This window comes from Rhipicephalus sanguineus, chromosome 1 (genome assembly GCF_013339695.2).
Source record: "Rhipicephalus sanguineus isolate Rsan-2018 chromosome 1, BIME_Rsan_1.4, whole genome shotgun sequence".
Lineage (NCBI taxonomy): Eukaryota > Metazoa > Arthropoda > Arachnida > Ixodida > Ixodidae > Rhipicephalus > Rhipicephalus sanguineus.
Genome location: NC_051176.1, coordinates 135,138,388 through 135,161,963, shown reverse-complemented (window position 1 = coordinate 135,161,963; position 23,576 = coordinate 135,138,388). Strand labels below are relative to the sequence as shown.

Below are 23,576 nucleotides of genomic sequence, written 5' to 3'. Positions count from 1 at the left end.
GCTCGCACGTGGCCCACAATCGCACCAAAAGGAGAGGAAGAAAAGAAAAAAAAAAAAGGCGAAAAGCAAGTTGGCGCGCCGCTCCAGCGTCCCAAAGAATTACGTCATGATTACGTCACCGACGCCATCTTGAATAATTTGCTAGTTTAGCGGCCGCTTGAAAGGGGCGGTAACTGAAGGCGAAATTGGCGCTAGAGTCGATGGAGATTCAAAGTTAAAGCAGCCAATAGCAGCCTGCCGGGCCCGCCTCCGTGCCTCCGTGCCGACAAAGCTGTGCGCCCCGCGCCGGTCGCGCGCGCGCCGCGATGCTAGTTTTCAATTCCTCGAAAGTTCCGTTGTAGCACGAAGCGAGTGTTTAGCACAGGCATCAGGCTGGCTGTGCAGGCACGCTATGCTTGGCGGACAGCTGCAAGTCTCCCGTTGTGGTTGGCGGGTCATTGTTCGCTCTTGATACTTATCGGAGTGGTCGTTATGTCAGCTGTGCTCCGCCGCCGCCGTACAGGAGCTCGTCCTAGTCGCCGGCCTTGATATGAAGTTTCGCGACGTTCCGTTACATGAACCGAGCTTTGGCCGGCGTGTGCAGTTTTTGTGGTGCTTGCGTGTTGTGCGCTCTTGCCGCCGTGGTGGTTAACGGCACGCACCATTCGTACATCATGCAATGGCGCACGGATACTTCTTTAGACCATGTTGAGACTATTTAGGTGCGCCTAAAGCTTGACACTCTCGTAGGAGCTTCAAATAAAACTTTGTTTTTAACATCCTGCTTTCTAGAACATCTATTCTTTTGTGCAAGTGGTAAATTCGGGATCGGAGCTACAGAGGTATACGTCCCGCGTTCTTTTTTTTTTTTTTTTTGACGGCAGTCCTGATATAGCGATCACCGGTTATAACGATCATATTTTTAGTTTTTCTCGATATCGTTATAAGCGGACTGCACTGTAGCAGCAAACTGGAAAGTTATACAAAGTAAGGCTAGCAGCCAATTCCTATAGGATCCAATGTGACATAACTCTACAAAACTACCATAAAGGAACACACAGCCACTGTACTGAGCGAAGTGACCTTTGTGCCGTCTATCGCTTCAAGGCAAAGTAAGCAGTGAGAGCACAGCACGTACAAAGGTATGAGCCACCTGCTTATCTCTGTCAAGGTATTTGATCTCTCAGTGTGTGACTGCGCCCGTTTCATCAAAGTTCGCAGTTCCTGCTCGAGCAAGGCACTCCCACTCCTATACAGTATAATGGCTTTCAGTGTCTGTAAGAACTCTGATAATGAAGGAAACTGGCTGCAGTCGATCACGGCCAGTCTGCAGTAGCACAGCAGCAATGTCAGTGACACTTGCCTCACTTTCGACCACAAAGCGTACATTTAGATCTGGACATCTTGTAACTTCCTCCTGTGCTAAGGAATGCCTGACTGCAGTGAAAACCTGCTCTTGGCACTCTGCCCACTGCCATGGCTCATTCTTCTTCAATAGAGCCATCAGTGTACACACTGTCAATGAGAAGTGTAGGATGAAACTCTTACAATGACAAACAAGCCTCAGAAAAGCTAGCAACTGCTTAATCGTGGCGGGTCATGGGTAATCTAGCACTGCTATACTCATACGTGTACCCGCTTCTTTTCTTGTACGTACTGGACCCACTGAACTTCAATAATAATAGTATCTGGGGTTTTACTTGCTAAAATCAAGATAGGATTATGAGGCATGCCGTAGTGGAGGACTCCAGAAATTTTGACCATCTGGTGTTCTTTAACATGCACTGACATCGCACAGTACACGGGCCTCTAGCATTTGGCCTCCATCGAAATGCGACTGCTGCAGCCGGGATCGAACCTGCGACCTTTGGGTCAGCAGCTGAGCACCGGAACTGCTACACCACAGCAGCGGACCCCACTGAACTTACTCATTATACATACATTATACACACATACATACATACACACATATATTATACACACACACATGCACACACACACACACACACTAATATCAGCCAATGCCTGTGTCAGTGCCACCTTTTACACTGTCAGTCGCCTGCTTGCTGCATAGTTTGCCAAGGGGAAAGCAAGCAATTTTTGGCTGTATGAAACAAAATGTTGCATGTAGTTGAATAATATTTGGTTCACATGTTCACAGCAGCCTTGACAAGATTGACATTTTCGGACTAGTATCTACATTCAAAAAGTGTTGCAGGGCTTCTTTAAACTACAGCTAGTAGGCCAAAGCACAGCACCTCAGTCTAGAGATGTGTGTAAAAATAGAGGAAGTCACCTCAGTGTTATTTTCCACAAGCTCATTCTGGATGAAGTGAAGAGCATACTGGCAGAAGGTGCACTCGATATCTCTTCCAGTAGCTACAAGAGAAGATTAAAGAAAACACTAAGTTAGAAAATACATTGACTTGAAGGATTACAAGTAATTAACAAGACTGAATGTTCACAGTTTACGACAACATAAAAGCTCCCTGCTTCAAAGAAAGTGATGCACACTCTTAGAAATTACAGCTGCCACAACACTAAACTCATATGGTTGCTCATAACACCACAGCTTCCAGACTACACTCTACAGGGCAAATCCTGGTCTAAAATAAGTAGTTCTTCATACACATCTACTATATACAGACCGCAAAAAAAGTTTCATTGGAAAGTAAGTTTCTGTACTGCTTGTCCACAACAAGTATATATTTGTTAGACAAAATTTTTATTCTCTTATTGCAGTGAAAACTCTATATAAGAAAAGCCTGTAAAATTGATAATTTACGTCGGTATATAGTAAACTTCGTTACATTAAAGTTCAACCCTTTATGCAAAGTATGTATTAATTGTCAAGGGACTTTTTTTATACAGAAGGTGCCACAAAAATCTTTGAATTTTGTGGAAAAAGACAACTAACTTCAACAACATTAAAACGATCTTGTTGAGCCCCAGGTTTGGTGACTTCGACTTGATGCTGTGCCAGTGAAGTGTTCTTCACAGCAGCCATAAAACATGTGTACTATAGAGCAAGAAGAAACTCAAGTTCAATGCATTATGGTAATTGATGCAAGCAAAGCCGTCGCACCTGTTCTGTCACTGCGGATTGCCATCAAAACCTCAGGTGTTGCCCCGAGTGGCACGACATCAATAATGTATATTCACTGAAATCGACCCCTTGCTGCCCCACCCAATCTGATGAACATGCAAGGTCAAAAAAGAGCTTCAGCCAAATTGCATGAAAGGAAGAAGGCTATGTGAATTACGGCACATTTCTTCATTGCGGCCATATCTTCTTTTTTGCAATATTTTGCATGCATTATATGCAGACAATCTAGCAATACCCATTTTGGCGTCGTGAATTTCAGCAGCCATTATGCATTCGCTTTACAGAAACCTTGTAAGTCAGTCCAATTCAAATAATATCATAGGGTTAGTAGCGATGCGACAAGTGACAAGTAAATGCAAGCAGCTTCAAAAAATTGGTTGGCTACTTAAATCTTGTTGCATCAGGCCACACACCGAAAAAAAAAAGTAAGAGACACACAACATATGAGACTATGCCGATTGTAGGGTGTGCAATGTGATGTGCTATGCTCATAATATACATGCTACATTCAGGTACACCCGTGAGCAAAAGTATACGGACCACGGGAGCGCGTGCTGAAGTTCCGGTTAGCTCCATCTAGTGGCGAGCTGTCTGTTGTTGAGAGCATTGCTCTGGTGATTGCGCGGCCAGACCTATGCTCTCAACTGCAGACGGTTGGCCACTAGATGGCGCACAGCGCAACTTCAGCACGTGCTCCTGTGGTCCGTATACTTTTGCTCACGGGTGTACCTCCTTCTCTCACCCCACCTAGACACTGCCAGAAAAGATGCTGCTCTGCTTTGGTGGGTGCTCTGTTGCACGGTATGATATTTAAAAAAAAATCATTCACAAAAATGGCCAGCAACAACCATTTGGCCACTGACACCAGCAAAAGTTTAAATTTATTGCCTCTGACTTCCTTTGCAGCAGCAGTGAAACTTCGTTATATATTGAAATTGCAGATAAGCATGCTTTGTTAAATTGAGGTTAAAAATACAACGTGTTCTATGGATACGAAATTATAAAAAGTTGAACACAGTGATGCTACTGGCCCAGGTCACTTTGGAGCAGCTTTTGGAGCAGTAGTCTATAGAAGCAAATGCAAAACTATTCAATTATGAAAACTGCAAATGAAGTGTTCACAACAGGCAAATGATAAGAAAGAAGTGATAACGGGCACAGTGCTGATCAGCTTAGCCATGGGAGGGAAGGGTTTTGGCGGCGAGGATGGTGGTGTTCAAACTTCCTTGCAATAAAATCCTGGCTACACCCCAGGTTATGCTCAAGCATGATGAAAATTTAAATATTAGAAATTGAGTGCCTTTTTATTTATTTATTTATTTTATTTATAGTATAGACAGCATAGACACAGCAAAATTCGCGGGATATTTGACATGTGAAATACAAGCGGATCATGAAGCATTTTGAAATACACTTTTTAATACCAAAATTGAAAAAATAATGCCACTATTTTCACTCTCCAGAAGTAACACATGACTCGGAACATGCAGCTTCTCAGCATAACCTCAAGGTTAGGTGCTGCATGCAGCTGTCTGTAGTGCACTTTCATGGTGTCAGTTTTCCATGGTGTGTGCTCATCGGAGTGAGTGGAGAGCAAGTGGTTCGGTTCAGTGAACATAATAACACCACTCTGGACAAGACCCAAGGTTTTGATGACGAGAAGCAGTGGTAGAATAGGTATGATAGCTTTGCTTAACCTCTATTACCACAGTGCGTTGGACCTGTATTGCTTTCATTTTCTGAGTGACATAAGGCCACTGTGAAGAGGACTTCACCGGCATGGCATCATCGATTCCTGGTTGCCAGATCTCCAGTTCAACCAATTTTTTTTTTTACATTATTCAAGGCAAAAATTCCTTGGCAACTATATTTTGCATAAAAGGTAGAATTTGAACTTAACAAAGCTTTCATATATACAGTAGAACCCCGCTGTTACGTTCCTCACTGCTGCGTTTTCCCGTCTGTTACGTCGTTTTCCGCCGGTCCCGGCATAGCTCCCATAGGATACAATGTATTGGGAACCCCGCTGTTACGTCGTAACTGTCGGACCGTTCCCGTATGATACGTCGCGAAGTGCGCTCGGAGCCGACCGAGTGACTACCAAAGAGAGCGGCCATGGTGCATTTTCACGCAGCTTGGCCTCGTTTGACCGTAATATTAGCCGCATGAAAGGCGCAAGCAACAGAATCTTTCAATTGTTGCAAACAAAAGCATGGCCTTCGAGATTCAAATTGCAAATATGGCGTCTATGACGTAACTGCTCGCGAAAGCAAGGCCTTCGAGATTGGCATTTACTATTGACAAAAGCATAGACTTTGAGATTTGTATTGCACAAACATGGCGTGTATGACGTCATTGCTTGCGAAAGCAAGGCCTTCGAGATTGGCATTCACTTCTGCCATCGCGTTGGCGTAGACTCATCATCATCGTTATTTGTCGGAGAACGGGAGGTGTTCGAGCTGGTTGGAGCTCGCATGGTCGTGCGTGCGGTTCGCGGTCGGACTCGCTGCGCCGGTCGTGATTGCGTGTGCTTAGTTCTTTCATGCCTACAGCTGTTGGTGTTAAAAAAATCACATACGTTGATTACATTTCTGTGGATGAGGCCGTCCTAAGCTCCGCGTTTCTATCCATCGACTAGATCGCGGCTGAGCGCGCCAATTTTCGTGCTGCTCGTAAGAATTGAAATAAAATTCTGTACCACTAAATATTTTGCCGTTTTTCCTGTTTTTCGGCTCTTACGTTTCCCGTCTCTTACGTTTATTTCTTACGGTCCCTTCAAAAACGTATCAGCGGGGTTCTACTGTATAATGATGTAAAGTGCAGGTTTTAGCAACTTCATTATATTGAGGTTTAACTGTTTCCTCTGTTACGGCTCTTGTCTGGTGTAGCCCGGTGGCGTGTTTGACAAGCGTATGCTACAGAACGCAGGAGAGAGAGAGGAGACCATGGGGAGACGCCCATGTCGTCTGCTCTGGCGTTCATTGGCTAGCGGTGGCGCGAACGCCATTTCCGCTTTGGTTGAAATATTTCGCACAGCGGCTTACGCCTCGCAGTAAATGGCGGGTGAGGAGCAACTGAGAGCCGCTGTTAGGGCAGCCACTACAGTGTTCTGTAGTAGCCACGCTACAGCTGTGTGTGGTGTTTTGTGAATACGCCTGTGATCAGGATTGCGGTTCGAGTTGTTTCCAAACTACTGAAGCCGTAAGTAAACAGTGCGTAGTTAGACGGCAGCAGCGCACTACACCATACTATTAGGCAATTACATCCACTACGGACAGCTAGCGCCACCTATCGCAATGTTGTGGAACTAGTAGCGGCTTGTGACAGCGGCCGCAAGGAGGCGACAAGAGAGAACCGTCGAGAGTTCGAAAGTACACTCTAGAAGCGGGAAGCCGCGCTCACGAAGAATCAGTCATGTAATCTGTTTGAATCCTTATTAAACCTGTTGTTTTCCATTCAATCAGTCGTGTCATCATGCGCCTCAACCCCTGACATGGCGACGAGGACTTACCAACGAACCTACGGACGACGTAGAACACAAGGCGAAGCGAAAACTTTTGTTAACATTGTCAGCCGCTAGGTTGGTGGCTGATAATCTCTGCTCTTGCCTCAGTATATAAAGCTTTAGCATCACGAACAAGACTGCTTTTCATGCACTCTTCAGCTGTCATATAGTATTAATCATGGTCCATCAGTGAGCTCTCACTTTATGTTCGACATAATTTCGTATCTGATGCTGTATCATCACACCGTGTTTAGTTGGAAGCCACTGTGTTCACAGCTGAGTACCATCACTCCAGTGATGTAGCTGTGTGAAAAGAGCCACCCACATGTTATCCTCTGTGTCTTGTATGTTGTCAAAATTAGCTTTTATTTTCCCTGGCTCAGATAACAACTACCTCAATTCTCTCTCATTTTGCTTATGTTACCGCGGTCACCTGCAAGCTATACAGTCGCAGTATTACGTAGAATGATCGCTTCACAAAGTTAGCAAGACTACGGCAGATGTCACGAACGATCACAGCAATGCCAAGTTGCAAGGCAGTTTATTTTAAAACATGAAATACACAGTGATTGAACAACATTGCACATTTTTGGACCGGTCTCGCTGCAGGTAAAAAGCTGATTTGGTGCTCCAACGAGCACTTAATCGTTAAAAATATCAGGTGCAATCGTTATGCATCAAACGCGTAGCCGTCGGTAGCCTCGAAACTGCTCAAAACATCAACGGCAACGTAGGGCCGTACCTGCAACAGGTAAATAAGCTGAACGGGCTAAAACTTGACATGCTTTAAACACGCGCGACGTACATGCTGCGGAGGTTACGGGAAAAAGCGAGCTTTGATATTAGCGGCAAACAAACGTGCGGCCTCAGCGTACGTCTCGCTCCAACGCGCAAGTCTTGGACGTCTACTACTCGTCGTTACGCGATGCGTGCGCAGCTGCCGTCTATCTACGCAGTCAGCCCGACACTGTTTTCTTACGGCTTCAGTAGTTTGGAAACAACCCAAACGCAATCTGATCACTGGCGTATTCACAAAACACCACACAACAGCGGCTCTCAGTTGCGCGTCAACTGCGTCAACCACCAACGTCGGCATGCCCGCCGCCTCGGCTGCTGGCAAAGCGGAAATGGCGTTCGCGGTAGCGGCAGCCAATAAACGCCAGAGCAGACGACATGGGCGTCTCCCTCGATCTCCCCTCTCTCTCCTGCGTTCTGTAGCATACGGTTGTCAAACACGCAGCCCGGTGTTAAGCAAACTTCACTTGTATACAGCATATGCAGCGTCAGTGTTTACCCTTTGCATCCCATTTTATTTTGTGCTGGTAACATGAACCAAGAAACTAATTCCTAGGGTTTTACGTGCCAAAACCACCATACTGCTACCTGCGACGTCCGTTTGCATCCAAATGGAAGCCGCCAAGATAGGACGTGCCTTTCAACTTATGACAGCACAGTTCATAAGCTCTATATCATGGTTGCGACGTTTTACAAAGATAACGCTTAAGCCTTTATTTTTTGGGCCTTCTGGCATGTAGGGCAGGCATGTAAATGCATATGTAAATAAGTAGTATTGTCACTGTGAAGCACGTGGAATCTCATTTATTTCAAGGTGTGGGTGCCTTTTGATACTTTAGTGATTCCATGTACTCTCTTTTTTTTCCAATCTTCAGCACTTCTAAGTGAAAGGGTCAAACTATATCACAGTCTTTGCAGAAAGTAGACACGTGTTCTTGCATTTCACCCCCATCAAAATGTGGCCACCGTGGCTGGGAATTGAACCCATGTCCTTGAGCTTAGCAGTGCGATACCTCACCTACTAAATACCACAGCGGGTACGAATCAAGAAAATATACGTGGTCACACACACAGCACGTCAACTTGCTCAGAGAAATCTGTACTCACATGATTGGCACATTCCGATTGTCTCGCATATTTGCTGAGGAGTGAAGTCCTGAAGTACGAGCGCTACAATAATCTCAAAATATGTGTTGACCATGTTAACACACTGTTGCCGCCTATCTCCGTGGAAAAGGTTGCAGACTTCATCTAGCACTTCCTTGATCTCCTCCTAAAAGGAGCAGAAAGGGGTCACAAAACTATCAGTGTGAGCAGTGTCACTACCAAAGCATTACCAAAGCACAGTAATGTACAAGCTAAAGAAAAGTGGGGAGGGGAGGGTTCCTCAAAACACAGGTGCAATAAAATTTTGCAACTATCTGGTAGTAATTTCAGCCCAGGTGAAAAAATATCAAAGTAACAGCAAAAAAAAATGCATATTAGACAAAGGAATTTTAAATAGGCCTGCAAGTGTGCTCTGAAACAGGCACATACTGTAAAAAAAGAAAAGAAAATGTAGGAAATCCCAGTTAATAACAAAAGTTAAAAGCACACGCATACTCCAAAATAAGGTGGACCTGAACATCAAATTTATAATTCAACTATATTGTATACATATATGTTACAGTGGAACTGCAAAAAAATAATGTGCATAGTGTGGCATCATTTCAAGAAACAATGAATTTTGAACTGATATTTTTAAAAAATAGCTATGCTAGCTTGGTTAAAGGCAAAAGATGTTTGTCATCCCTTAAACAATTCAGCAGGAGAACTGCTAGTAAGATAACCCAAACTAATTCTGTCAATGCCAGATTTGCTGCAATAATATGTCCCTACCTCAGTTTTCTCGTCCTGAAGAGCATCATACACATACTGGACTATTGTTGTACAGTATGTGCACTCTTCATCGTTGGCAACTTTGGCAGGTCTGGTTGCAACAGGCTTCTTCAAGGCTGAAATCCAAACAAGACACTATATCAACAAAATTTTTACAGACACTAGATCCAGCATGAAATCTACCAAAACTGAACAGATTTCACAAGCAATACAGCGGAACAGGTTGTGGGAGGCCGATCTTGGAGAAGGCACCAATGCTGGCCGTGTGGTCACATGCTTCGTTGTCTTTTTCTTTATGATTGATACTATTACGGTAGATTCAGTTCGTAAAACTGAGGATCATGATTAGGGTGACATAATTACAAGCAATAACTGTGTAACATACGGCATGTCTTGTCAACCACTGTCAAGATTACCGAGATAAGCTATTCAAGAAAAATTTTACTAATTGGGCTACATAGCAAAGGCAGACGTGATGAGAATTTGCACAAGATGTTCTTATACTATTAATTAAACAAATTTTGCTAAACGAAGGAATAGCTTTAGAGGGCAAGCTACATGGCAGAATTGAAATCATCCAGTACTCAAGGCATAATAATTTTCTTTATAAAATGAAGGCTATGAAGCAGGAAAGCCCTTAAGAGAATTGTAGTCTTAAGTCAGCATGGCCCAAACACCATACCTAACTACTGCATTAGAGAAATGGTGCTCACATGCTTAACTGCTCTGTCTTACTGAGTTGAAGTCAAGATAAACATACAACGAATCATCCTCAACCTGTTGACGGATACATCAATGATTTGCACAGGTTGCAGAGATGAAAATTCAAGGGTATTCAAGCACTTTCAAGATCCTGTCCAAGCTACAGACCCTGTCAATGGTGCAGAGTGGCATCCCACGTAGCACATCTTTAGAATAGCAATGTTTCCAAAGTACTAGACACACAAAAACTATGTTGGAAATATTCAACCTTGCCAGGATTTTCTTGTAATGGTGAATTCTCACACTTTGCCTTTTCAAGTAGCTTTCAACAAACAAACATTGCCACAAGTCAAAGAAACTTCAGCTCTGTCCACTGCTTGCTTGACAAAAAGACAAAAAAAAAGCACCAGAAGTAATGGAGGTTTTGGCATGGAGTGCCCACGAGATATGCCTAGAGAAAAAGTAGGAGGAGAAGGAAAATTGACGGGTGGGGAAGTGAAACAAGTGATCATGGTAGCCAGATCTGGCTACTTGTGCCAAATTGGCTAGTTCTGGCTATTGGCAGGAAAAAATCTGCCTTGGCTGCTTGGCTGCTTTTTTGTCTACTTCTGAAGTACCTGGCCTATAGAAAAAATGGATAGAAAGATGTGGAGCTCATATTATGCAGCAACTTCAGCGAATATTTGTCGCACCCCACGACCACGGCACTTTAGGTCTTTTCAAGCATGTCCATCATCATCGCCAATCCAACATGGGCGCTTTCATTTCATCCAAAGGATCCAAAAGTCTTTATGTAGGCAGTTCCAGCTGGAATGGGAGCTAGTACGATGTTACAGTCGAAGGGATCAGCATGTGTAAACCAGTTGTAGATATCTGGCCGAACATACACAATTAAAAAGAGTCGTCCAGCAGAAAACCAATGGCATATCTTTCAGAGGGAGCACTAAAGCTTCTTGTCCTGCCAAGGTCAAATGCGCACGCCAAGCGAGTTTTCTCAGTGACAACTTTCACTAAAACTGACCTTAGACATCTGACAGCCTCCCAGTCTGGATTCTAAGGATAAAGTTCGGACAGCGACTGAGAAATTTCACCAGTTTCAGCCTAGATATCCCTCCAGAAATGAGTTAAAATTAACTCTCAAACATTTACACCTGAACTGCAGCTGTGATTTCAATCGTGTGATAATTTAGTGTGCAGTAACCATTTAGTTATGTTAATCAAAGTGCTGGTTTCCTCAATCATTGATATGCATTCCATAATGTTTTTTCTGTATTCTTAAATTTACTAAAAGCAGCTCAGGCTGTGACAGCATGCTTACAGTAACACAATAAAGTTGATGTAACATTTTTACGTAATGTGGTCTCTTTTTTGGTCACACTTCTGCCTCTGGTCAAACTTGGCTACTTTTGTGGCTACTTTTTAGGATTTTTTTTGGCTACCTTTCCCATTTTCCACCAGGAAACCCTGCAAGTGATAGGATGAGGCCCGAGAAAAACATCACAAACAGGAGAAAGAAACCAGCACTGAGCAATGGTGCTTCTCACTCTCTTTGACTGAGGGATTTTCCGGTTCTGCAAATGTACCCGTAGAGGTTTTAAATTCTCATAGTACAGTCAAACTCAGATATACTGAACATGGGCATATAGAACAGTCATGTATACACTCAAACCTCATTATAACAAAGTTGCATCTGCCACGAAAATAACTTCGTTATAGCCGAAAATTCGTTATAAACTTTTATTTGTAACACTGTAGCTATTACAAGACTATTCTTCATTTACTTCGTTATAACCGATAATTCGTTATATCCGTGTTCGTTATAACGAGGTTTGAGTGTATATCAAACAGTAGTAATACCCCTTGGGAATGCCATGCAAATGTATAGCTACTATGCATGTCAAAATTGTTCACTGCCACCTTCTATATCAACGCTGCACCTCTGCAAGTGAACATCTGTCGAGAGGTGACTGCAGTACAGTTGGAGAAACAGTACTGCAATCACTTCTTGAGTCACTGGAAACATTCGACAAAACGGCACTGTTTTTTATGTATGCAGCCAAACAAGGCATTGAACCAGAAGCTAATTAAATGCCGTGGAGGATAAATCAGCAAGGTTGTGCACATCAAGCTACAAAGCAAGGGCTTCATTTTCACTCCATAATGACAAATTCAATTTAATATGTTGCAGTGCGACATAGACGTACACAATGGTGAAGCATACAAACAGCAGTAAGAAAGTCGTGCAATGCAGCATGTTACCTGCACCTTAATTCTCAGATATTTAATTACCAATATATCAAACTATACGTTGGAATTTCCAGATGTGATACATAATATCAATTTGACTGTATCATTTTTTTCTGAATTGGGAGTATGCCTGGTCCATGCTGATCCACTATTGAAAGCTGTTAGGTAATCTTTAAACCCCTCTCATGATTGCACACTCACGAAATTCAAAGGGTTTTCAAGGGGGAATAAAAAATTCCTGGACTTTCAAGGGTCTTGAAAACATACTTTTCAACTCCAAGGATTTTCAAGAGTTTCAAAAGACCTATAAGTACCCCTGGCTGTTACCGCTACTGCAAACAAAATTTTGATATAAGTACCCAAATGAAACAAAGGCAAGGCTCAGGCTTATTTTCCTGGTTAAAAGGTACATGTTAATATTTGATAAACATAAAGCACATTCATTGTGGCCTGCTTATATTCTTGGAAAGTGGAAAATTTGGCAAGAGATGCATCCAATGTCCATCTAGTGCCACCAAAGCAGAGACTTCAGCCAAACGAGTCACAATTAGTGTTGATACCATAGTTACGTAGATTTCAATACCACAAACCAAACTAAGATGTCATGCACGAGCACTGACAGCAGCTTTCAGTACAGATTGAACTGACGAAGTAAAAATCAAGTTACATGGAGTGCAATTAACAAAATCAGACAGCCATTGTTGAAAGAAAGAAAAGACGGCCATTGTTGGAACAAGGTATAAACATGAGTACCAAAGGAAATGCAAGGTTATGTCACTGCAACACAGAGACAAGCACAAATAATTATTGTGGAGAGTTAAACAAATAATGCAAAGCCCCAGACCATTGGGCACATGCCTTCATAAGCACACAAAAACACTGTGGAACCTAAAGAAGGCCAAGAAAAAAAAAGGTGCAGCATTAAACAAAGCAACCATGCAATGTACAGGCAAGCCAATGATTTGATTTTTACTATTACCAAACAGGTCTCCATGGAGTATACAAATCTAATAGGAACACGCAAACCCTTAAAAAACTTAAAAGGGGAAATCCATCTATATTTCTCTATATAAACCAGTAAAGTTTTTATGCACAGGTCTAAGAGGCTCAGGCGACATGCTGCCCGCATCTCACCACTGTATTGCAGTGAAGCACATCTTTTCCGCAGGTGCGCATTTCAGCTGACCACGAGACCACATTCTCTCTCTCTTTTTTTGAGCTAGCAGCGAGGCTCACCGTTACCCCGTGTTTGCGGCAAAATTGGGACCGGGTATTGCTGAACAACATAATCCTTGGAGCCACAAACTCGCAGGCACAGCAAACGACCATCTCTGATTACTTTCAGGAATTCAAAGCTCCTTGCATCCCGCTTTTTGTACGTTTCGTTCATTCGAAAACTCACTTAAATCACAGATTTTTCGCAGTACCAGTGACTTTCAACTAACGAGGTTTCATTGTATGGCATAGTGGGCACCTTGCAACTGTACTTGTAGTAGGCATTCTAGGAGAGTTTAAAACGGCCAATGTTAAGCGTACAGATGTTCCTTGCCTCGCAGTATAGTTGAGGTGCCCTCCAAGAAGCAAAGCATGTCAAGCAAATGAGAAGGCGATGCAAACAGGGCCCAATTAATCTATCATGTTCCACTCTTGAAGGTGAAGCTTAAGCATCCTCCAAGTTACTGTTGCTTATTATGCCTTTTCTTGATAACCTTTTTTCTACTCCACTTCACTCTAGTCATGCCCCTGGCCCAGTACCAAATAAATATAAAAATAAACTGAATAAACACACAAAGACTGGACAACCAACAAGAAAAACAGGCTCACCAGAAGTGCACAGGCCAAGCTCTTCGCAGATTTCTTCAGGTGTAAATCCCTGTACGATGAGCTGCACCAGCTGGTCATAGTAGGTGTTGACTGTGTCTGTGCACGTCTGTCTCAAAGATTCCGGCAGTACAGAGCACACCTTGTCCAAAAGCTTCTTCACTTCCTCCTGCGACACCAACAAACACAAAGAGAACATTGCCAGTCATACCATAAAATGACAAACAGAAGGCGTGGACAGGGTAGCACCAGCAAATTTAGTAAATAGCCTGAAGACTGTAAAAGTAAGACATTTTTCTTTCATAAAACAAGGAAAGAGCAGAAAAAGTGACAAACATGGTTGGCCGTCAACAAAGTAAAAGCTATGACCTCCGAACTGGCAACTATTTTGGCAGTCAGTTTTGCACATTCCAAGACAGACTGCTGATTACTGTGGTAGTTATAGAAGCTTCTCTAAGCACTGTCAAAAGGGAACAATCATATTGTCACTGTCTTGCAGGGTGACACAAATGAAACAACCATAGGTTTTCAACCTGCTTTTGAAGCTTAGTGACCGACTTAGCAGGGTGGCTGATAAGCTAGTTGGTGATACTACATAACCTTAGGCGTACAGTGTAAAAGCTGGATGTGGACAAAGAAAAAATAAGAACTGCAGTCATCCCAGTCTTTCCTTTGTCCTCATTCAATTTTCTCGGTATAAACCCAAGATAAATAACAGAAAACACAGCCACTGCATGGCTGAGGTATTTGTTGCAAGGCCTTTGTTAGCATACGGAAGACGCGTCACAGATGCATTGTGGGAACTCATGGCTTGCAGTGTACCATGTAGCTTTGTATAAAGTACTCCCATCATTCGAACCCTATTACTGTCCCCTTTATAGTAATATTTACAGCAGCAGGTAGGAAAGTACTAGTATTGGACAAAAGCAGTAACATTCTTTCAACATGGGCATTTAAGACATTAAACTGGATGAGCCTGTCTCACAGAAATTCCGGTGAAGGCAGTGGCGGCAGCATTGTCTGAGTGAAAAATCCCAATGGATGCAAAGAATAAAAACTAACCCTGGCATTCTGTGCGGCAGTCGGGTTTTTACCATAGAGATGCCAGTGCTTGAATTTACTTTGGGGAAAAACAATATACAGGCACAATGCTGAGTGAGGTGTACCATTAATAGGTGTAGTACTGCATGGCAGAAGTGTAAAATCGCACCAGGTGTCACACCATGTGAATAACACAATGAGTGGGCTGTTTAAGGCCCACCCATTAAAAATGCTCAGCCATAACTATTATGTTCAGCCACAGCATCAACAAAGTGTGCAGCTGCATAAGTGCACATACTGCCTTATGGTCGGGTAGTGGGCTACTTCGCCACTTCACAAAATGATGAATTGTAAGGTGTAGTGGGCACTTTGCAATTGCACTTGCAATAGGCCCCCTAGGAGAGTTCCCAGGGCATACTCATTCCTTTTCTAGTGGCATGCTTGAGGTTTCCATCAAGAAGTGAAGCATTGCAAGCGAATGAGAAGGCGATGCAAACAAGGCCTGATTATGCTATCGTGTTCCACTCTTAAATGCAAGGCTTAAGTATCCTCCAAGTTTTTGCCTCAAAATTGCATACCAGTAAAACTTCAGGTGTCATGTGATGTGAACTGTGCCATGGGTCAGAGGTTTAAAGCTGGTCAACCATTACAAAGGGCTTTGTCAACAGTCCTTTATAATAGTTATAATGGTTCATCATCATCAGTAATGGCAGCAGCATCAACGGCGGTCTTCTTTCTCACATGCATTGACGCAAGTGCACACATTGCAGTTCTGTATTTTTTTTTACACCAGGTGTAACGACCATAGGTCGGCAAACTCCCTCATGAGATGACTCACTCAAACTCGCTCAGACTCGGACCGAACCGCAAGTCTGAGTGAGTCCGAGTCAGTGATATTTTGGCGATCTTTAGTCTGATTGAGTCTAGTTGAGAAAATATTTTAGTGAGTGCGAGTCAGAGTGAGTCCAGTTGAGAAAAATTTATGCGACTCTGAGTCCGAGTGAGCCATAAGCGCAAAATATATTTGTGGAGTGAGTCAGAGTGAGCTCCACATTTTTTTGCTGACCTATGGTCCTACCTACTCAACTTCAGCATTACTACAGTATAACCTCATTACAATAGCCCTTCACAGTGGAGAGGATTTTGGTCTGTTGTAAAGGGAGTACTATGTAAAATCCAAGTACTGTTACAACAGACTTTTATGTAAGCACTGAATGGGTCTGTTATAACCGGAGAGAATTACGAGTCATAAACATGGTCTTATTTTTAACGGGGGACCAAAATAAAAAAAAAATGCGATTTTTGGAAAATCGCACTTTCAGTTTCTGTAGCCCATTTTCTATCCGATTCCAAAATATCTTTACTGAAAACTACATAGAAGTGCTATAAAAATTTTGTTTGCATCTGCCAACTTGGCGAAAATTGCAAAAAAAAAAAAAAACAGCGTTTTTCAAAATTATAGCTTGGCAATGGCGCAACCGGGCACTGCCATTTTGGACTCGTCGTAAAGAGCATTTCTCAGTGTTCAAGCTAGCTCCTCCATCCAGTAACAAGCGTACAAAAAGCACATGCTTGGAGTTCAATTCAAGGCCTCCGATTGGCTGCTTCTGCAGTGATGCTCGCTTCGGGATCGTCGTCTTCTGCTTGTGCATTGCGAGGTCGTGGCTGTCGAAAATTGCGCTACTTAGTGACGCATTCGCACTCGTTCTGTGTTCATGGGTCGACGATAATTTCGAACGCTTTAGTTTGGCAGCTGGAAGCGGAAGATCAATCATAAGATTACGATAGCGCGCCGCACTCGTCGCGAACATCGCAAGTGTGCGTAGAACATCGCAGACGTGCGACTGTAATAGCGTTGACTCGTTGGACCCGCTGTTAGAGGTTCTTCTTATCAGCACTTCGGAGCTTATGACGAAGACCACCGCGGGACAACTCTTTGTACTCGCACTCGAGCATGACGTGCTTTGAAACATCAGGCCCCGCGGCCACGCACATCACAACCGAGCTTTCTACTCAATGTCGTGGCTAGGCCTATCACGGCGCCGATGTACAAGACAAATCCGAACTTTGCGGGCAAGAACATCGCGCTAACGGACATGCGAAAGTGAAGAAGCCGCAATGTCCTTCGTCGCAAGCAACGAATCGCATCGCCCACTGGCTCCTCAGAACCACGGATGGGCATTTTGCGCATCGGCAGCGGACCCCCCGGCCAAGCTCGCCGCGCAACGACCGCTCGGAGAAGCGGTGGCAGCGGCTAGCAATTTCGCGCGTCAGCGTCCCAAAATGCAACACCAAGCATGCTGTGCGCCGATTTTTTTGTCGCTACAGCTAGGCATAGCTGATCATTGACAGGTCCGTGGCCTTCGTTCTTAAATCGGTACGTCGATATCCGCAGCGCGCTGTTCCCGTCCCGAAAATATGCTAGCGATGTTTGAAGTCTAAAGTTATTGAATTTGGTACGACCGTGCTGGAAAAGTCCACTCTAAAGGAGACCTGACCGCCTTGCTGGCCTGACATTTTAGTCAATTATATCCGAATGTCTGTTGTACCAAAATCCGTTGTAAACGAAGCTGAATCAATGGAGCAAATACGGAGGTTGGCATATCACCGCAAATTCATATGTAATATCCGAACATCTGTTGTGAACAGATCCGTTGTAACGAGGTTATACTGTACAAGCCTTATGTCGGCTCACAATTATACCTAGGTCTATTCACACATACAGTTAAACCTGGATGTAACGAATTCCTGGATTTAACGAATTTTTTTCAATCCCCAATAACATCCCCATAGAAGCCCATGTATTTGTGACCTCCATGTAACAAAGGTTTTGCGGCAATTAACCTGAATGTAACGAATTTGCGGCACTGATCATTTATTATTTTGAGTCGTAACACTACTTGTATCTTGTATGTACAAATATTGTATGTACAACGCGTAAGCTTTATAATACGAAAATTAATAATACACGGGGGCGGCTGCGGGTAGAACACATACCATTGCAGCAGGCAAGTGCGTGCCGCGATGATGATACAAGCGTTGCTAGAATAGCTTGTGACGCTTAGCGGCAAACGTAGTTTCCACGTTGCAATGCCTTCGAGATGGTAATGCGGCGCACCATCTCGAAGGCCACGCTATGCAGGTTTTGCTTGCGAGTTGCGACGTCTGGTGGCGCTACTGTGCCGAACAGGTGAACGAAGCGGTGAGGCGGGCTCTGCGAGCGTCAGGCATTCTCTCTTGTTAGGCCTCTCAGCTGCTCTCGCTGAGACAATGAGCTCTGTGCTGAGAAAGCGCAAGGTTTTGTCTTTTGAAGAAAAGTTTGCAATAGTAAATGCGGTTTCCGCGGGTGAGAAAAAGAAGGACGTTGCTGCGCGATTTAATATCCCAGCCAGCTCCCTGTCGACGATATTGAGTGCGAAGGACAGCATCCGCGAGGCAGCGGAGTCGGGCCGGGGCTCGATGAAGAAAAGACTGAAGAAGTCAACGTACGCTGATGTGGACAAGGCCGTCTTCACCTGGTTTCTGGACACACGGGCACGCAACGTGCCCATAAGTGGCGCAATCCTGCAGCAGAAAGCGAAGGATTTTGCGTCGATTCTTGGCCATGATGATTTCAAGGCAAGTAACGGCTGGCTGCAAGGGTTCAAGAGCCGGCACGGTGTCGTCGGTAGAGTGATTAGCGGCGAGTCCGCGTCTGCTGACAGCGATGCCTCTGCCTCGTGGGTGGCCGAGAAGCTGCCTGGCATCTTGGACCACTATGAGGCGGCGGACTTGTACAACGCCGATGAAACGGTGTTGTTCTACCAGATGTTGCCGAATCGCACGCTGGAGCTTGAAGGGCACGATTGTTGAGGCGGAAAGCAGAGCAAACTACGAGTCACGGTCTTGCTTTGTGCAAACAGTGACGGCAGCGACAAAAGAATCCTTTTAGTTATAGGAAAAAATGCCCGGCCAAGGTGTTTTAAAGGCACGAAGCGGATGCCAGTCAAGTACGTGGCCAATTCGAAGGCCTGGATGAGCCGAGAAATCTTTACTGAATGGCTGAAGGCATTCAACGAAGATGTCAAGCATCAGGGTCGCAAAATATGTCTATTGCTTGACAACTGCTCCGCGCACCACATCGAAGGCCTTCAGCTATCGAACATCGAGCTGCAGTACTTCCCTGCCAACTGCACGTCCCTAATACAGCCGTTAGACAAAGGGATCATCAACAGCTTTAAGTGCTGCTATCGTCGTCGCGTCATTCAAAAGATCCTCTTGGATATACGCTTTGAACGGCAGACAAAGATAGACATTTACCAAGCCATCGAGATGCTTGCTGCTTCCTTGCAGGAAGTAAAAGCTGACACAGTCGCAAATTGCTTCATGAAAGCCCGGGTGTCAGTGGTTACAGAGGCTGGAGTCGACGAAGAAGAACCCCAGGAACCTTCAAATCCATCTGACGTCAGTGAAGCGTGGGATGCACTTCGTGTGAATGGTGGAGTGCCCGACGACGTTGCACTTGATGACTTTTTGTACGCTGACAGTGATGCTGTGTCTACCGAAGAAATGTCGGATGTGGCACCTGTAGAAACTGTCCAAGATCGCGGTGATGGTGAAGGTTCTTCAGAGGCAGATACATCGCCGTTACCTACCGCGAAGGAGGTCTTGGACGCGCTGGACATTCTGCGCCGTCACATTGGCTCACAGGATGACGAGGCAGCATTGGATGAGTTGGTTTCTCTGAAACGCCGCGTGACGTCAGCTTTGACGCGAAAGACACAAGCCAAAATAATGCAGTTTTTTTGTGCTAAATAAATATTGGAGGTGAGTGGCACTGAACTGGCATCCGCCGCATCTTCGTTTGGTTTTCGCGATAGTTTCTCTAGTCTTTACTCGAAAACTGCATGTAACGAAAACCTGGATGTAACGAAAATTCGCGAACCTTTTTCCAATTTCGTTATATCCAGGTTTAACCGTACTTCAACGCACTAGAGTTCTGATGCCAGCTCAATATTTATTGATCAGGTGCATGACTTACGGAGTGGGGGGGAAGGGTGCCTTGACCTCCCCCCACAAACTCTTTCACGGGATGTTCTTGCTAAGAACGTCTAGTGCGAGTCATCCGTTTCAATAAAAAAGTCCTTAATGGATTGCCACCACTGATAACTCGTATTTGAAGGTATGAGACCAAAAGGCGCCACGTAAAGCACCAATTATGTGAGATATTAGCGTTACAGAGCACTGACACTATGATCGAACAAGCTGATTACACACCAACGGACTCATAAGCTGACTCACTCAGACTCAGATCAGTCCTAGTGAGTGATATTCCGGTGAGTTTGAGTCCGAATGAGTCTGGTTCAGAAAATAATTTGCGAGTCTGAGTCCGAGCAAGTCCAGTTGAGGTAAATTTTGGTGAGCCCCAAGTGCAAAATATAGTATTTCATGAGCGAGTCTGAGTGAGCGCCACATTTTCTGCCGACCTATGGTAACGACAGGTGTCACACCAAGAAAACTACGTAACATGTGGCTGCGTTAAAGCTGCCCACCTGTCACAAACAGATATGCCACAATTCGTTATCATTAGCAATAGCAGCATCAACAAAGAATTTACAAGGTGCAAGACTGGCTAAGACCAGCAACTAACCTCAGTCTTGTTGTCCTGCAGTTCATCGTAGACGAACTTCACCACGACTTTGCAGATGTCACAAACATCGTCTCTAGCCTTCTTAGAAGGAACACTTGCAACAGAGGGCATCCCAGCTTTCTTTGCTAAAATTGTAGAATGCTCAGTATCAGGACAAGGTAAAAAGCATATTTAACCCCCAAAAAAAAAGATTAGGCTGAGCTATATATACCTGCTGGTGTACAAGAAATGTCCCACTTATTATGAGAAAAGGCATGATAGGCAACATTAGATGCAAGAACTGAAGTCCCTAGATTTTTTTCACTTCGTTGTTAAGTAGTGACAACCATTGAAGCGTCACCGACGAATGCCATTGGGTGATGCTCGTTTTCGGTAGCAATGCTCTTCCTCACGCTTTTCCAGCGCCTGCTGAAAGAGCTGGGGACGAACCCCTACTCGCTAATGACGGGGGATTAGCAGGGGGGGAGAAATGCGCATCGTGCTTGCGTATTGTCCGCTGAATGTACCTAAACGAACGTGGCTTTGTAAATCTTCTAGGTTAGGAAGAACATGGCGGCAGATGCCGGCTGTGCGTGAGAGAGGGTCGGGAGAGGAGGCAGTTGTCACTATTTAGGTAAAAGTAAAAATCTAGGGACTTTAGCAAGAATGAAAGACTGGCAGTGTTGGAAGTGACTATCTTTCTGGAGCAGATTTCGAAGTAGAAAAAGGACCACTTTGGAGCAGCCATAAGGGCTTTCGGAGTAGAAAAAAATGCTAGTTTGGAGCAGGTATTGGCGTTTCAGGAGATGGCAAGATATGCCATCCAACTGGCACCATGTAGCGCGAGGAGTCTCTATAAGACATGCAATGTTGTGTGGCAGAAGCATAGAAGCACACCAGGTGTCACACGATTTGAAGTGCACGAGTAGGCGGTTTAAAGGCTCACCCATTACAAAGTGCCCAAGCATAATTGATGATCATCATCACTAGCCACAGCATCAACAAAGTGTGCAGCTGCATAGGTGTGTGTCAGGCCCGTAGCCAGGAAAGGGGGGGGGGGCAAATTTTGATGACACATGGTGTTTTATCGAAAATAAATCATGAAAATAGGAGTTTTTCTCAAATAGTCAAAGCTTTCACCCCCTCCCCACCGAAATAAATTCCTGGCTATGGGCCTGGTGTGTGTATTGCCTTATGGACGCATGGTGGGTACTTGACTACACTTCAAAATGATAAATTACAGTAAAACATCATTAATTCGAGCTCCGTTATTTTGAAATCCCGCTTAATTCAAAGGATTTCTGTGGTCTCGTATTTTGCAATGTAAATTTGAGTGGATAATTTGAAGCGGTAGTCAGCACCATCCCGGTTCATTTGAAAACTTTGGCTGCCATGTGCCAATTCCCGATCCCAATCTCGTCGCAAATCCACGAAACGACGGCCCTTAGGAGCCACAAGGCAATGCAATGTAGCGATACTAATGAGTGACACGTGAAGCACCCCAGCCTCGTAGCTGCCAGTGAGAAAAAAAAAACGGTCTTGTGGTCAGCTGAAATGTGCGGCTGCGGAAAAGAAGACGTGCTTCACTGCAACACAGTGGTGACACGCGGGCACATATCGCATGCTTCTCGCAACGTCAGCATGTCATGATTTATCCATTCTTTCTAGGAAGATAAAGAAATTAATACAGGACGCTTTGACGGAATTCGTGATGTATGCAAATCTCCGATTGGCGTTTGTTACACCAATTTGCGCACTTGCACTGCTGGCCAAGTTCTTGCCTGCAACGACTACTTCGAAAACTCAGTTTGAAAAATTCGATGATCCTGTTTTCCAGCCAGAACACATCGCGAATTCCATCACACTGACCATTATTAAATTCTTTTATTTTACCAGAAAGAATGGGCAAATAGTCGCATCAGGACACGTGTCACTAACGTATTGCAGTGAAGCAAGAAGTCTTTTCTGCAGACGCGCACTTCAGCTGACCACGAAACCACTTTCCCTCTCTCTTTTTTGTGCTGGCAGCAGCGAGGCTCATCGTTTCCCCTGGTTTGGGGCAAATTAGGAACGGGTATCGCTGGCAAACATAACCCTTGGAGCCACAAGCTAGCAGGCACAGTAAACGACCACCTCTCGATACTTTCAGCAATTCAAAGTTCCTTGCATGCTGCTTTTTGAGTGTTTCGTTAATTTGAAAACTCGCTTAAATCACAGATTTTCACAGTACCGGTGACTCTGAACTAACGAGGTTTTACTGTATGGTGTAGTGGGCACTTTGAAACTGTGCTTGTAGTAGGCATTCTGGGAGAGTTTAGAACACTTAATGTTACGCATACAGTCGACGTCCGATTTCCCGGACGCCTGAAATTCCGGACATGCCTGATTTCCCGGACTCATCTGTGGCACCGTCAAGTTCCCCGTAGAGTCAATGTATTAAAAAGTTCGAAATTCCGGACGCTTATAGCCTTCGCCATCCGATTTCCCGGACTTTTTACTGTTAACCGCCAACCCAAAGTCACCACCGACGCCGCCATTTTGATTGTTTTCATTTTCATATCCTTGAACCCGCGCATCAGCAGCAACGCCGCACCGCGCCGCGGCTGCCGTAACCTCGAAACCGCACGTGTCAATCCGTTGCCAGCCGTAGCTTAGCCAAGCCAAACCTCACTGTGTTCGTTCACGTGTTGTTTCGTCAGCTGTGCCAGCTCCGCGGTCGTGTCTGTGGTTGATCGTTTGCTGCTGCGCGCTACCTTCAGTGATCACGTTTCCCGACCTTCAGCATCCACCGAGTTTCCTAGCTGTTTCGTGCTGCGCTTTTTGTCGAGCGGATTCGCCGTTTACAGCAATGGCACCGACTGCTCCTTCGTCTTTGTCCGCGCCTTCGAAGCGCA

At 44.6% G+C, this 23,576-nt stretch overlaps 1 protein-coding gene across 9 annotated transcripts in view; it reads right to left on the bottom strand.

Annotated features, from left to right (window-relative positions):
• The window catches only part of LOC119398702 (uncharacterized), a 119,118-nt gene that overhangs the window by 28,182 nt on the left and 67,360 nt on the right, over nucleotides 1-23,576 (bottom strand). For 5 of the 9 annotated variants that reach the window (XM_049416610.1, XM_049416612.1, XM_049416632.1 and 2 more), the window contains 5 exons: nucleotides 20,704-20,828; nucleotides 14,037-14,202; nucleotides 9,264-9,379; nucleotides 8,493-8,658; nucleotides 2,276-2,358 (listed from right to left, as the gene is read on the bottom strand). In XM_049416610.1, the coding sequence (XP_049272567.1) occupies nucleotides 2,276-2,358; nucleotides 8,493-8,658; nucleotides 9,264-9,379; nucleotides 14,037-14,202; nucleotides 20,704-20,828 (656 nt within the window). The remainder of the gene's footprint in view (nucleotides 1-2,275; nucleotides 2,359-8,492; nucleotides 8,659-9,263; nucleotides 9,380-14,036; nucleotides 14,203-20,703; nucleotides 20,829-23,576) is intronic. The other 4 variants (XM_049416620.1, XM_049416639.1, XM_049416623.1 and 1 more) reach the window with 2 other exon arrangements.